The following is a 16,242-nucleotide window of genomic DNA, read 5'->3' on the forward strand; positions in this document are numbered from 1 at the left end:
AGAGTCCAGTGGAGGGCAACAAAAATGATTAGGGTGCTGGAGCACATAACTTATGAGGAGAGGCTGAGGAACTCGGCTTACTTAGTCTGCAGAAGAGAAGAATGAGGGGGGATTTGACAGCAGCCTTCAACTACCTGAAAGGGGGTTCCAAAGTAGTCTGCCATATTAGTAAGGCATTTTTACATGCTCCATGAGAGTCCAGTCAGGTCTGAACATTTATAAAAGTAAAATAAAATAAATAATATAAATAAAATGAGGGGGAAATCCTCTTTATTCCCATTCATTTTTTTTTAGCTGAAATCATGATAATATGGTAGCTCAACAATATATATACTTTGACTGAATGAGTCATTTTTGCTCTTTTATCATCAAGTCTCTCAAATTTGCTGGAAGAGCTGAAGCTACTATTGATAAAATGCCAGGCCATAGACCGAGACAGGAGAAACTCTTAGAAGGATAGATTTTGCTCTCTTCAGAAACGTCTGAATTCCTTCCCCTAGCAAAGAGGATGGAAACAGTGAGCGGACCTGTGGAACCTCATGACATGATTTAGCATCTCATTCTTACATAGGAGGCACATTACATCCTGATAGCTCTTCCTAGTATTGCTGCTTGTGCACCCTCTCTTCCATCACTGAACCCCTCCCCCACAGCTCCAGGCCATCCCATCTACAAGCTGGCCTAAAACTGAGGTTTTTGTAACTAGGTGTTCGGTATCTGAGTTAGGACATGTGTATGTGTATTGCCGTAGTGTCTAGTGGCCAAAGCATGGATTTGGGCCCGCCATGCTAGGTGCTGTGCAAACACACAAAAGAATGATCCTCTACTCTACACCACTGTGAGTTAGTCTTTGTGTGAGGGGTAATCATAGGTACTGACTTCCCCTCTTTCCCGTGAGTGCTCTACCCCCCTCTGCCCCTGGCCCTTCCCCCATTCCACCCCTTCCCCAAAGTCCCGGCCCTCTCCCTGCCTCTATTCCAACTCCTTCCCCAAATCCCCACCCCCGGCATCGCCTCCCCACCTGAGCATGCCATGTTCCCGCTCCTCCCCACTCCCTCCTGGAGCATGCTAATGCTGCCAAACAGTTGTTTGGAGGCGGGAAGTGCTGGGAGGTAGGCAGAGAAGCAGGGACACAGTGTGCTTAGGGGAGGCAGAGGTGGGGCAGGGGGTGAGGGGAGCTTGGCTGCCAGTGGGTGCAGAGCACACACTAATTTTTCCCCGTGGATGCTCCAGAGCTGGAGCACCCACGGAGTCAGCCCCTATGGGGGGATTCATTCAGTGTGAGTATTTGGAAGTAAGGTTGGCTTGCAGTGTTTTGTACTATTAGTTAATTTACAATAGTTATTTGATCATATTTTTCAGTTTACCATTTTCAGTTTTTTACTCCTTGTTAATTTAAATAAAGCTTTTCTGGGAGGATTGTCAACATTCTGTTTTTATTGTCCACTTGCGTGTGCTTTAGTGGGTCCCTAGATTGTAAGGATGCCTTATTCACCTTGTAGTAACCCAAGTCTTTTAAAATATGTTTTTACTATGAGTAATGCACTTCAGGTTGCACATGGGCTCCATAAACTGAGCACCAGATAATTTTTCTTTAGCAGCAGCTATGTAGTCTATGTATGCGTCCTCCTCTTTCCTCATGCTCTGCACCAGGGGAATAAAGAGGGCTGCCGGACTGCCACCATCTTAGCTCCTTCTCTAACGCTAGCTCCCAGTACGATTGCCAACTTTCTAATTGCACAAAACCTAACACTCTTTCCCTGTCCCCATCCCACCCCTTCCCCAAGGCCTAACCTCTTCTCAGAGGCTCCGTCCCCACTCACTCCATCCCCCTCCATCACTCGCTCTCCCCCACCATCATTCACTCACTCACTCATTTTCACTGGGCTGGGGAAGGGGGTTGGAGTGCGGGAGGGGGTGATGGCTCCAGCTGGGGGTATAGGCTCTTGGGTGGGCCAGAAATGAGGGTTTCAGCAGGTGGGAGGAGGCTCAGGGCTGGGCCAGGGGGTTGTGGTATGGGGTGCAGGCTCTGGGAGGGAGTTTCAGTGCAGGAGAGGGCTCAGGGATGGGGCAGAGGTTGGGGGGTTGGAGGCGGTTCGGGATGCGGGCTCTGGGTGGCGCTTACCTCGGGTGGTTCCTTGGAAGCGGCAACATGTCCATGACATGTATTTTCATTTTCAAGACATGTATTTGTATTTGACATTACAATTCATGTCACCATATATCCATCCATTTTCATTTAATGAAGATGGATGGTGATGCAGTGTACTACTCAGGATCCAGGAAAGTGAGAGAAAACAGGGTTTCATTATATTATCCAAAGAGACATCAAAATGTATGCTTGGATATAATTCAATCAGAGACAGAATCATTAAAATTTGCCTTCAAACAAAGTGAGTTAATGTGCTGACTGTACAGGTTTATGCCCCTATGATAGCACCTACTACTGATGTGATTGATGACTTCTATGAATAGTTTGAAATGACACTCATTAAAATACCAAACAAAGACATCACCCTCTTAACTGGAGATCTGAACAGAAAAGTAGGAGTGGAAATCTCTCATAAAGAAGTAATGGGAAACAATGGTCTTGGTTTATAAAATGGGAGAAAAAGGCATTTATTTGAATTTTGCTGCTCTTATCATCTGGTCATTACAAACACCATCTTCACCCAACATTCTATATATTTCTTTATCTGGAGGTCACCCAATGGCATGATAAAGAACTAAATAACAATACATTAAATTATATAATAAAATAATGATAGAGGGACGCTGGGGATTGAGCAGCCAATGGACAAATACTTTCCCGAGTGCAGACTACAGATCAGACCATCAACCGTTAGCCTCAAAAATAAAGTTAAAACTTAAAAAGGTAAGATGTTCAGCAGGTCCACTGTATCTGGACTTTACAAAGTTAACAAAAATTACATGACTTCTGTTGAGAATGGGTTTGAGGCACTGCAAAAGGTGAAAGAAGAGAAAAATCCAAATGAACTTTGGTATAAAATGAAAACTATCATGCTTGAAGCTGCCAAAGTAGATTAATTTAATTATCTGGGATCATACATATCCGACCAAGGAGGCTGCTCCAAGGAAATCTGAAAAAAACTAGTGATGGCTTGCTCAGCCATAGATTCTCTTTTGAAAGGGTGGAAATCCTGTGGCATCTTGAAATGTATGAACGTTTGACTGGTGGAAAGCTTCATTTTTTCCACAGCAACATACATAGGTAAAATCTTGGGAAACTAATGTTGCTGATGAGGAAAAGTTAAGTCTCTAAGATGTGGTGCTGTCAAAGACTCCTGTGTTATCTCCTGGATGGAAAAGAAGATGAATGCTTAAGTTAGAAATATTATTGGAGAGAAGCAGACTTACTCTTGGAAATCAACAGGTGCAAACTTATGTAGTTTAGGCACATCAGGGTAGAGATGGAAATAATCTCAAGAAAGTTATCATGGAAGGAATAGTAACAGGTCATCACAGTAGGAGATGACCAACGAGGAGATGGATAAATGGAGTGTGGCAGATCACTGGGAGGTCAGCTGCTGTGTATGTGAAGTTAGCAATGGATCAAGAATGCTTCAAAAAATCCTGTTATGTCTCTAGTATTCAGACATGAATAAATGGACTTTACATTATATTTACAGCAACAGGATAATGGAGAACAGGGCCATCATTCTGAACTTTAGGCGGCAGATGCTCTTGTTCAGTTCTCTCAAGTCCAGAATTGGTCTTTATCCCCATGTGTCAAGGTTCCTTCCCCACTCTGAACTCTAGGGTACAGATGTGGGGACCTGCATGAAAACCTCCTAAGCTTACTTTCACCAGCTTAGGTTAAAACTTCCTCAAGGTACAAATTAATTTTATCCTTTGCCCCTGGATCCACTGCCACCATAAAACTTTAACTGGGTTTACTGGGAAACGTAGTTTGGACACGTCTTTCCCCCCAAAATCCTCCCAACCCTTGCACCCCACTTCCTGGGGAAAGTTTGGTAAAAATCCTCACCAATTTGCATAGGTGACCACAGACCCAAACCCTTGGATCTTAGAACAATGAAAAAGCATTCAGTTTTCTTACAAGAAGACTTTTAACAGAAGTAAAGGAATCACCTCTGTAAAATCAGCATGGTAGATACCTTACAGGGTAATTAGATTCAAAACATAGAGAATCCCTCTAGGCAAAACCTTAAGTTACAAAAAAGACACATAGACAGGAATAGTCATTCTATTCAGCACAGTTCTTTTCTCAGCCATTTAAAGAAATCATAATCTAACACATATCTAGCTAGATTACTTACTAAAGTTCTAAGACTCCATTCCTGTTCTATCCCCAGCAAAAGCAGCATACAGACAGACCCAGACCCTTTGTTTCTCTCCCTCTTCCCAGCTTTTGAAAGTATCTTGTCTCCTCATTGGTCATTTTGGTCAGGTGCCAGCGAGGTTACCTTTAGCTTCTTAACCCTTTACAGGTGAGAGGATTTTTCCTCTGGCCAGGAGGGATTTTAAAGGGGTTTACCCTTCCCTTTATATTTATGACACCATGTCTTCACATGGATGAGAAATTACCTCAAATAAAACTCCTTTGTGTAGCAGATATTAGTTCTATTGCCCTCAGCTCAAGGATCAAGTCTGGCTCCTGCAGAAGAATGCTCTCATTAGAGGGGTCCCCAAAAGAGAAGGGAGGAGGAGGAGGGGGCTGTAGAGAGAAAAGAACTGGATGGTATACCTGAGAAGATGACCTCTTGTACCCATCTGTTGGGCATGATTTCTGTCTAGGAAGATAGGTAGTTGGAAAGTAAGCCTTTAAAGGGAGGGGAAAAAATAGGATTTGTGCAGCTTCAGAGGGACAGTTGGAGTGCAGCTCTCACAGTTCCAATTAAAACAACTTCTGTCTCTTTTTAGAGGGGTTGGATGGGGAACCTTCCCTCTTGTCCTTATGGGATCACTCATATCTCCCTTCTCCATTTCTGCCCTATCTTTGCTCTCCAGTCTCTCATAGTCAGAGGTGGGAATGGAGGCCACAGAGATCTTAGAGCAGCACAGGAGAAGAAGAAGGGGCCATCCCTACCTTCTTCAGGCTAACTTAGAGGTGGTTCTCCTCAGTCAGAGGTTACACCCACCTTCATTCCCAACTCCATGAGGAACTTTTGGAGCCGAAACTCCCTAGGCTGCTTAGTTCTACTTGGGAACAACCTGCAGATACTATAGCAGGAAGAACCGGACCCCTGTTAAACTAATTCCTAACTAACTATACTAAAAACTAACTAAGAAACTATAAATGCAACCAATACTTATAAACTCTTTATGAAGTAGAAGTCAGCACGAAGACTGAAGCTGCAGTCTAATCCATGAAAGGTAATGAGGAACTAAGATAGCGGTGATCCAGCAGCCTCCTTTATTTCCCCGTTGCAAAGCATAAGGAAAACGGGGACGCATATGCAAACCACATGGACACTGCTAAATTAAAACTGACCAGTGCCAGGAGCACATGCACAAACTGAAGTGCAATACAAAATCACTCAAAGAAGAAACATTGTTCTCATTAGTATAAGAGGGCTACATTGGATTTCTCTGTAAAGTTTCAGAGGACACTAGCCCCTGAACTCCCTAAGTTGAAGCACTGAATAGTCTACATACTAGAACCAGGTTTAGCCTCCTGGAGAATCTCCACCTGGTTTCAGTACACTCTCCTGCTTAAAGCCTGAGGATTGCTGCCCAGAAGACTGTGCCCTTGCCAAGAGGAAAGAGTGTAGAGTTCCCATGAGGAAAGCATTGCACAGTAATAATAAACAGCTGTAGCAGAAATGAGAAAAGCCGTAGCAGATAATTACCTTTGCAATTTGATCAAACTTGCCAAAGAGCTCGTTAAGCATGTGTACCAGTTCTCCAGGTGAACAGTCACTAGCCAGCCGAGTGAATCCTACAATATCAGCATACAGAATACTACAAAGGAAAGAAAAACACACTTGATTATCAGTTTCCCTAGCTTAGAATAAAGAAGTATTTACCCCTAAGCAAAATCCAAAAATAAGTGCTCAGGACATTGCAGAATCAGGCCCATATGCATGAATCAAGGTGCTGCTCACAGCCATATATTCACAGCTCCTTAAAAATCTTTTTTCAACTTTGTGTGATAAGGTAATGACATGCCATTGCACTGAGACATAATCACACATTCTTCACAGAATTATTCCTTAGTTCATACTATGCTCCTTTCATGGGCACACTTTGTTGTGTCTAATTAGAGGATCCAGATCTTTCCAGCAGCAGGTTTGGAAATAACTGTTATTAAAACTTTAATTTCAAATATATTTCAGGTTTCTCATTATATAATCTGTAAAACTATTATAATGAACAAAAAGGGTCATTTTCACTGAAGTTAGCTGGGTAGGTTTATGTTAACTCAGAGATTTGAATTTTGACACGGTTAACTCAGCCCTTCCTCCTTTTGAGTTATGACTTTTGTATTAGCTCTTAAAAACTGAGGACCTACAGGATGGTTAAAGAGAAATGATATTTTAGAGTAATTTTGATAGAAACCAATTACTCTATATAAGTCCAATTGATTTCATGCTTATTGAATGCATAGGTTTTAGATATGTATCAAGTGTTTATGACCTATTTCTTATAAGCAATCAAGGATTAAAAAAACAGACATTAATCTTATCTAACCCCTTTAGCAAATTGCTAAGAGGACGAAAATGTCATATAAATTAAAATTTTCACAAATAGAAGCCCAGAGTCTGGCTCCAAAATTCACGTTCAGGTACCTAAATAAGTGACCTGATTTCTTTTATTCACCCAATTATTCGTGCTATTGTTTTCTATCTCCAGAAATGGGGACCATAGTACAGTCCCTTTAATTTGACACAAGGTTTATGAGACAACTTTTTTCTTCTAAATTCTAGAAATGCCGAGTTTGATAAATCATCAGATTTTGCAGCAGAATCTGCAAATATGTCCTCAAGCATTCAGTCTATGTTAAAGCCATTTCTATTTCTACTCAGCTAAAAGCCTTAATTGAATTCTGTTCTAACTGACATAACTGGAAATTCAGAGTAACTTCACACAGAATTTGGCCCTTCAACTTGAAAGACTACAGAATAGGAAACTTTACAAAGACATCAGGATCAATGAGGAAAGCCCATTCTAATATAAATCAGAGGATGACTTCTATGAAGTTCTCTGAGTTGACTCCAAAAATAGCTATGCCTGACTGAAACAAGGAATCTGTTGTTAAGAGTTTGGTCAAATTAATATACAATATTTTTGTACCAGAACTTAAAGTGGTTAAAAAGCATGGTAAAACAACCTTCCCTCCACACTTTACCCCACCCCCCCGAAAATGCTTTGCTGACCTAGTTGATAGATGGTAGTAGTAAAGTACAATACCTCACATTGGTGTGCCTCTTGACATATAAATTGTGAAAGTTGTTCGTATTTTCCAGCTGGCCTGCTTTGGGGCCTTGTAACCTCTGAATAATCTCAGCTTTCATTTCCATGGCAATGTGAGCAGGCAGTAAAGAAAGTAGAAGACGTTCCTGGATTAAAAAAATTTTTTTAAAAGGTCCAGTATTTTTATATAAAAAATTGGAACAGTGTGATAAAGAAAAACTGTTACATGTTCACTATTGCAAATAAGCTTTGAATAACTATGTGATGTGTGTATGCTTGTTTAGAATCATAGAATATTAGGGTTGAAATCCCCCTGCTCAAAGCAGGACCAATCCCCAGTTTTTCCCCAGATCCCTAAATGGCCCCCTCAAGGATTGACCTCACAACTCTGGGTTTAGCAGGCCAATGCTCAAACCACTGAGCTATCCCTCCCCTCCCTTTAGGATGGGCTACAAAGGTTATTAGCCACTTGAAATACCTGATGAACACACACATATATCGAAATAATATCAAAATTATTACAGACTTAGGGTAAATCAGAATAATTATTAACCAAATGTGAGGAGCATTACACTTCCAGTGATTTATTCAATATATAGATGGATTATAGGATATCCAGAGATAACAGCCGTAGGATAAATAGACTGAAAAAACTAAAAGAAAAAGGAAACAGCTTTGGAATGAAAATTTAGCAAAGAGGACTTTAGTCAAATGCAATGCTGTTGCCGAACACGTCTCATTATAAGACCCTGTTTTCAATTGCTTATAATTTTGTCAAAACATTAACCATTTGGGCTGAAATTTTGCATGACAGTTGTCTACATCAGGTTTATTGGGGGAGGGGAGGGGCAAAGTGGGAGGGGAGACTGATTTCAGCCAAAATGGTTTGGCTGTTTCCAAGAACAAGTTTAGAGAAAAATACATTGTTTTGTCCCTGTTAAAAAAACAAACAAACTAGGGACATGAAATTTGGCAAGTAGGCGGCTTACATTATCAGAGATGTGACTTTTGTGGTCTCCATGAAAATCCATCTCAAATTAGGCCAAATGATAAGCCTTTGAAAAATCGCAATTCACACATACTCAGTAGAGACTAGCTAGGGCTTTGCAGCTAAATTTTCTGAAGATTCCCTCCAAACTGAGCATGCTGGAGCCTGGGGCTGAGCAGGATTTTCAATGCAATTTACTCCTGAGGGAATTCTGTGCCAAAAAGTTAAAAATTCTGCAACAAAAAATTAAAAATTCTGAGCACAATATTTTCAAATTCTGCAAAATTCTGCATATTTTATTTGTCAAAATAACACAATATAATCACAGCAGTTTCAATTATTTTTGGTCGCTTATTTCAAAATACCTGTCAGCAAGTATGTCTGTAACAATACAGATAACAAAAAAGATTCAGAAAATGTTTTTTGACAAATAGATTCCTTACCTAGGCATATTAATACAGAAATCTGAGTAATAATTCCTTTAAATTACAACACAGAATCATATTTCCCACATGCCTCAGAAGCCGTGCAAAGGCTTGGGGCAGTTAGGGGTAATGAAGGAGCTGAGGGAGGGGGAAGTAATTGCTGGGAAGGAGCCTTGATGTGAACTTGGTGGGTTGTTAGATATGGTTGGGAAAGTTATGGAACAGGGTTTTTTTGGTGGGCGGTGGGGGGTGTTGGGAAGGGATTGTTAGGACGCTTCCCACTTGCAGACCCTGGCTGGCCCCTAGCTTCTCCCATTCAGTCAGGCACATCTTCCCTTTCCCTATGTGTCCCTGCACTCCCTGTCCACAGGTGTCCCTCCACCTCCACTCAGAAATGCACTCCCACCATCCCCATGTGTCCTTGCACCCCCTCCCCATTTCCATGTGTCTCTGTGCCCCCACTCAGTCATCCCCTGTCCCAATGTGGCCCTGCACCTCCCTCCCCTCTGTGGCCCTGCAGCTCCACTCCCATTCAGCCCCTGTCCCAGTCTATCCTCCCTCACTAGCCCTTATGAGCCCCTGTTTGACCCTCCAGCAGCCCCACGCTGTCTGTCTTCCCATAGCCCCTGTCTCCTGACCTGACCAAAACAGGCACTGTGAAGAAAGCAGGCTCTTTCTTTTCCCTAGCTGGCTGGGAGCTGTTGCTCTGTTCTATTGCCATACCACCCTCTGGTGGGCAAAAGACAGAACTTCAACAACGTTCCAGCAGAAGCTTTTTTCTGTGCAAAAAATTAAAAATATGCACAGCTCATTAATTATGCACGTGCACAGTGGCTCAGAATTCCCCCAGGAGTAGCAATTGCAGCACTGTGCTCCTGCGGGCTAGGACAGGTCCAGGTCTGGGCACTGAAACTTAAAACAGGGATACTATCTCTCCTGTGCTCTCAGAGCTCCCCCTCATGGTACTCAGGCATTGTAGAGGAGAGAAACTGGTATGGGGAGTTGTTGTGGGGAGGATGCTGGGACTGGCTGGGCACGGAGTCCTGGATTGGGAGCAAGAGAGGGAAATGGGGGCAAACTGAGATCAGACTAAGAATTGGGAGGGGGGTAGACTGGGACTGGCTTGGCAAGAGGTGGAATAGAAGGTGGAAGGGGGAGGGGAGACAGCCCTGACCAGGATTCAGGGTGCTAAATACCAACACCAGAAAATATGGATACCTCCAGCACATCTGCAACTCTTTACTTTAATCATGATTTCTTCTTTAAAAAGGTACTTCTCTGTGATCATCTTTGTGTGACAATATAATGCTTCACAGTAGCAGACATGCATTGATGAAACAGAAAAACCTTCACATAGTTTGCCTTTCTACTCAGAGTAGACAACTGTGATGGCAAGTGCTCATGAAATTGAATCACCATGAGACTAACTCTGCACCCACTGACGTCAACAGAAAACTCCCACTAATTTCAATGGATGCAGACTCAGGTTCTATATTAATTTGCACCCAAACTGATCACTTTGGTTTTGGAATAAATCAATTTTTCTTTTGAGGTCTGTAATTTTTATCATATTCTTTTGTTGCTGTTAGTTTTGATGTACATACTGCTACATATTAGATGCATAGTGGGCAGTGTCATGAGGAAAATGTCATAAGCAAAGGTATATCTGTTGCTTGTTTTACTTAATACTTGCATGTTTTATTCAGAGATATGCTTGTCCCCGTAGGCCCCAAGTCTGACACTTTCTAACAAGCAGGTGGTCTAGAACATGCACGAGAATATATATGTAAAAGGTTTTCATTAAAATGTGAATGCTGTTGTATTTCTCTGGATGAAAGATAAAGTGGTGTTAAAGGCAGAAATTTGCAAGTACATCCCCAAAATGTCAATAGTTTCACTTTTAATACTGCAGAATTGGAAAATGTCTTCATTTTCTTGGCTGAGATATTTTGACAACCACAGAGAATGTCCATAAAAGCAAAAGGGCACTAAGTACACGATGTGAGCTTACACTTACTGCCTTCTATTTTCAAAACAGCTAGTGGCTGCATATGCTGTGACTTAAGGTACAGGTCAGAAACAATTAATTACCAGCACTATATTACTAGTGAACTACTGGTAATATTAGATGAGGTGATGATATGCTCGTGTCCTACTTTTTGCTAGACATTTCTAAGCAAAGATTCCAATTATTGCAGGCTCGTTTGCTAGCTTCCCTACATTGCTTCGGATATTTTTTAAAACATGGTTTATTTAGATGTTTTTGAAGAATGAAACTATATGGAAAGGAACCCAGTGCAAGCAATCTGAGGTAAAGATGGAAATATACTTATGCAACAGACAAATTTGATATAGAATAAAACAATGTTTGTTTTAAATTCCCTTGAAAAGAGCACCCATGTATATAGCATGATTCTGGTCACATGGTGACACTCTAATCTATTGCAGGTGTATTTTGTGTCACTTGCTCTTGTGGCAAGGCTCCACCTGAACCATATAATGGAAAAGGCCTCAAGAGATACAGAAACAGGCATAAGGTAGAGAAAAGAGAAAGAAAAGGCATTGAGAAAGGAGTAGATAAAGTTTTGAGTTTCTGAGACAGAAAAAAACCCAGCCATGAACATGAGACTGGTAAGAGCAGAAGGAAATAGTATAATCTCATCATGTCATAACTCTCTCCTGCTCAGTGGAGAAGAGGGGCAAGAGAGCACTGGAGGTGTGATATCGTTAGGGTGACCAGATGTCCCGATTTTATAGGGACAGTCCCGATTTTTGGGTCTTTTTCTTATATAGGCTTCTATTACCCCACACCCTCTGTCCCGATATTTCACACTTGCTGTCTGGTCACCCTAGATATCGTAGACAAAACCCACATTTGACACTCTTCCATAAGGGTTAATGGCCTGGCCTGGAGAAAGAGGTAAAGTCACATCATTCTGCAACATTTACCAGCAATATCAAATGTGAAGGGAAGGAAACAGGCTTCAGAGGTGGTAGGAGACAGAGATGACCTAAGGGGTGGGCTGAACAGCCCTGAGCTAGGAATACCAGGAGTAGCCAAGCATGGGAGGAAGCCTGGACTTGACTTGTTTGGTTTGTTATTAAAAGTCAAATGCCAAGAAGGCACTGATCCTGAACAAGGCACACGTTGTTTTAGAATAGCAAGAAAGTAATCTGATTGCAATAGGGACCGCTGGCAAGAGAGAGCAAATAAAGTGGTGGAGGGAGGGAGAAGCAAAGAAAGAGAAAAAAACATCAATTAATAAGATGCATGCCAAATTCCTCTCAGTCATAATGCTTGTCTGATATATTCCTTTCCTCCACCTTGTATGTTTTGTCTATTTAGAATATAAGCATTTTGAGGCATGGAACTGTCTTATTCTATGTGCTTGAGGAACCTAGCATTCTTTTGGGCACCTGATTAATAAAATGATTTTTTTCTATGGGCATACCTACATACAGAAGAGATTAAGAAAATGAGAGGCTATTCACCAACAGTAGGAGAAAAATCTTGCTTCAAAGTACTGTACTGTTTTGGCTCTTATCCTGAAAACACAGACAATATAAAGGAAATAAGACTGTTTCCCTCTGATTTACCCATAAGTTCACTTAGCCCTGGTCTACACTAGGACTTTAGGTTGAATTTATCAGCGTTAAATCGATGTAAACCTGCACCCGTCCACACGATGAAGCCCTTTATTTTGACTTAAAGGGCTCTTAAAATTGATTTCCGTATTCCACCCCTGACAAGTGGATTAGCGCTTAAATCGGCCTTGCCGGGTCGAATTTGGGGTCCTGTGGACACAATTCGACGGTATTGGCCTCCGGGAGCTATCCCAGAGTGCTCCATTGTGACCGCTCTGGACAGCACTCTCAACTCAGATGCACTGGCCAGGTAGACAGGAAAAGAACTGCGAACTTTTGAATCTCATTTCCTGTTTGGCCAGCGTGGCAAGCTGCAGGTGACCATGCAGAGGTCATCAGCAGAGGTGACCATGATGGAGTCCCAGAATTGCAAAAGAGCTCCAGCATGGACTGAACGGGAGGTACGGGATCTGATCGCTGTATGGGGAGAGAAATCCGTGCTATCAGAACTCCGTTCCAGTTTTTGAAATGCCAAAACCTTTGTCAAAATCTCCCAGGGCATGAAGGACAGAGGCCATAACAGGGATCCGAAGCAGTGCCGCGTGAAACTTAAGGAGCTGAGGCAAGCCTACCAGAAAACCAGAAGGGCGAACGGCCGCTCCGGGTCAGAGCCCCAAACATGCCGCTTCTATAATGAGCTGCATGCCATTTTAGGGGGTTCAGCCACCACTACCTCAGCCGTGTTGTTTGACTCCTTCAATGGAGATGGAGGCAACACAGAAGCAGGTTTTGGGGACGAAGAAGAAGAAGAAGAAGAAGAAGAAGATGATGATGAGGTTGTAGATAGCTCACAGCAAGCAAGCGGAGAAACCGCTTTTCCCGACAGCCAGGAACTGTTTCTCACCCTGGACCTGGAGCCAGTGCCCCCCGAACCCACCCAAGGCTGCCTCCTGGACCCGGCAGGCGGAGAAGGGACCTCCGGTGAGTGTACCTTTTAAAATACTATACATGGTTTAAAAGCAAGCATGTGAAAGGATTACTTTGCCCTGGTATCCGCGGCTCTCCTGGATGTACTCCCAAAGCCTTTGCAAAAGGTTTCTGGGGAGGGCAGCCTTATTGTGTCCTTCATGGTAGGACACTTTACCACTCCAGGCCAGTAACACGTACTCGGGAATCATTGTACAACAAAGCATTGCAGTGTATGTTTGCTGGCGTTCAAACAACATCCGTTCTTTATCTCTCTGTGTCATCCTCAGGAGAGTGAGATATCATTCATGGTTTCCTGGTTGAAATAGGGTGCTTTTCTTCAGGGGACATTCAGAGGAGCCTGTTCCTGCTGAGCTGTTTGCCTGCGGCTGAACAGAAATGTTCCCCGCTATTAGCCACGGGGAAGGGGGAGGGTTGAGGGGGTAGCCACGCGGAGGGGGGAGGCAAAATGCAAACTTGTAACGAAAGCACATGTGCTATGTATGTAATGTTAACACCAAGGTTTACACTGAAAGACTGTAGCCACTGTTTTATAAAATGTGTCTTTTTAAATACCGCTGTCCCTTTTTTTTTCTCCACCAGCTGCATGTGTTTCAATGATCACAGGATCTTCTCCTTCCCAGAGGCTAGTGAAGATTAGAAAGAAAAAAAAAACGCACTCGTGATGAAATGTTCTGTGAGCTCATGCTGTCCTCCCACACTGACAGAGCACAGACGAATGCGTGGAGGCAAATAATGTCAGAGTGCAGGAAAGCACAAACTGACCGGGAGGAGAGGTGGCGGGCTGAAGACAGGGCTGAAGCTCAAATGTGGCAGCAACGTGATGAGAGGAGGCAGGATTCAATGCTGAGGCTGCTGCAGGACCAAACCAGTATGCTACAGTGTATGGCTGAGCTGCAGCAAAGGCAGCTGGAGCCCAGACTGCCACTACAGCCCCTGTGTAACCAACCGCCCTCCTCCCCAAGTTCCATAGCCTCCTCACCCAGACGCCCAAGAACACGGTGTGGGGGCCACCAGCCAACCAGCCACTCCACCACAGAGGATTGCCCCAAAAAAAGAAGGCTGGCATTCAATAAATTTTAAAGTTGTAAACTTTTAAAGTGCTGTGTGGCATTTTCCTTCCCTCCTCCACCACCCCTCCTGGGCTACCTTGGTAGTCATCCCCCTATTTGTGTGATGAATGAATAAAGAATGCATGAATGTGAAGCAACAATGACTTTATTGCCTCTGCAAGCAATGATTAGAGGGAGGAGGGGAGGGTGGTTAGCTTGATGGGAAATAGAGTGAACCAAGGGGCGGGGGGTTTCATCAAGGAGAAACAAACAGAACTTTCACACCGTAGCCTGGCCAGTCATAAAACTGGTTTTCAAAGCTTCTCTGATGCGTACCGCACCCTCCTGTGCTCTTCTAACTGCCCTGGTGTCTGGCTGCGCGTAACCAGCGGCCAGGCGATTTGCCTCAACCTCCCACCCCACCATAAAAGTCTCCCCCTTACTCTCACAGATATTGTGGATCACATAGCAAGCAGTAATAACAGTGGGAATATTGGTTTCGCTGAGGTCTAAGCAAGTCAGTAAACTGTGCCAGCGCGCCTTTAAACGTCCAAATGCACATTCTACCACCATTCTGCACTTGCTCAGCCTGTAGTTGAACAGCTCCTGACTGCTGTCCAGGCTGCCTGTGCACGGCTTCATGAGCCATGGCATTAAGGGGTAGGCTGGGTCCCCAAGGATAACTATAGGCATTTCAACGTCCACAACTGTTATTTTCTGGTCTGGGAATAAAGTCCCTTCCTGCAGCTTTTGAAACAGACCAGAGTTCCAGAAGATGCGAGTGTCATGTACCTTTCCCGGCCATCCCACGTTGATGTTGGTGAAACGTCCCTTGTGATCCACCAGAGCTTGCAGCACTATTGAAAAGTACCCCTTGCGGTTTATGGACTCGCCGGCTTGGTGCTCCGGTGCCAAGATAGGGATATGGCCCCACCACAGTTAGGGAATCCCATTGCAGCAAAGCCATCCACTATGACCTGCACATTTCCCAGGGTCACTACCCTTGATATCAGCAGATCTTTGATTGCGTGGGCTACTTGCATCACAGCAGCCCCCACAGTAGATTTGCCCACTCCAAATTGATTCCCAACTGACCGGTAGCTGTCTGGCTTTGCAAGCTTCCACAGGGCTATCGCCACTCGCTTCTCAACTGTGAGGGCTGCTCTCATCTTGGTATTCATGCACTTCAGGGCAGGGGAAAGCAAGTCAAAGTTCCATGAAAGTGCCCTTACGCATGCGAAAGTTTCGTAGCCACTGGGAATTGTCCCAGACCTGCAACACTATGCGGTCCCACCAGTCTGTGCTTGTTTCCCGGGCCCAGAATCGGCGTTCCGCAGCATGAACCTGCCCCATTAGCACCATGATGCATGCATTGGCAGGGCCCATGCTTTCAGAGAAATCTGTGTCCATGTCCTGATCACTCACGTGACTGCGCTGACGTCGCCTCCTCGCCCGGTATCGCTTTGCCAGGTTCTGGTGCTGCATACACTGCTGGATAATGCATGTGGTGTTTAATGTGCTCCTAATTGCCAAAGTGAGCTGAGCGGCCTCCATGCTTGCCTTGGTATGGCGTCCGCACAGAAAAAAGGCACGGAACGATTGTCTGCCGTTGCTCTGATGGAGGGAGGGGCGACTGATTCATAGATTCATAGATTCATAGATATTTAGGTCAGAAGGGACCATTATGATCATCTAGTCTGACCTCCTGCACAACGCAGGCCACAGAATTTCACCCACCACTCCTACAAAAAAAAACCTCACACCTATATCTGTGCTATTGAAGTCCTCAAATTGTAGTTTAAAGACC

General features: G+C 43.7%; 1 protein-coding gene across 1 annotated transcript in view; it reads right to left on the bottom strand.

Moving 5' to 3' along the window:
• Positions 1-16,242, bottom strand: part of ADCY2 (adenylate cyclase 2) — a 432,318-nt gene that overhangs the window by 142,898 nt on the left and 273,178 nt on the right. The window contains exons 5-6 of the mRNA XM_077808711.1: positions 7,396-7,544; positions 5,835-5,946 (exon numbers count right to left, since the gene is read on the bottom strand). Coding sequence (XP_077664837.1) covers positions 5,835-5,946; positions 7,396-7,544 — 261 coding nt within the window. The remainder of the gene's footprint in view (positions 1-5,834; positions 5,947-7,395; positions 7,545-16,242) is intronic.

This window comes from Eretmochelys imbricata, chromosome 2 (genome assembly GCF_965152235.1).
Source record: "Eretmochelys imbricata isolate rEreImb1 chromosome 2, rEreImb1.hap1, whole genome shotgun sequence".
Lineage (NCBI taxonomy): Eukaryota > Metazoa > Chordata > Testudines > Cheloniidae > Eretmochelys > Eretmochelys imbricata.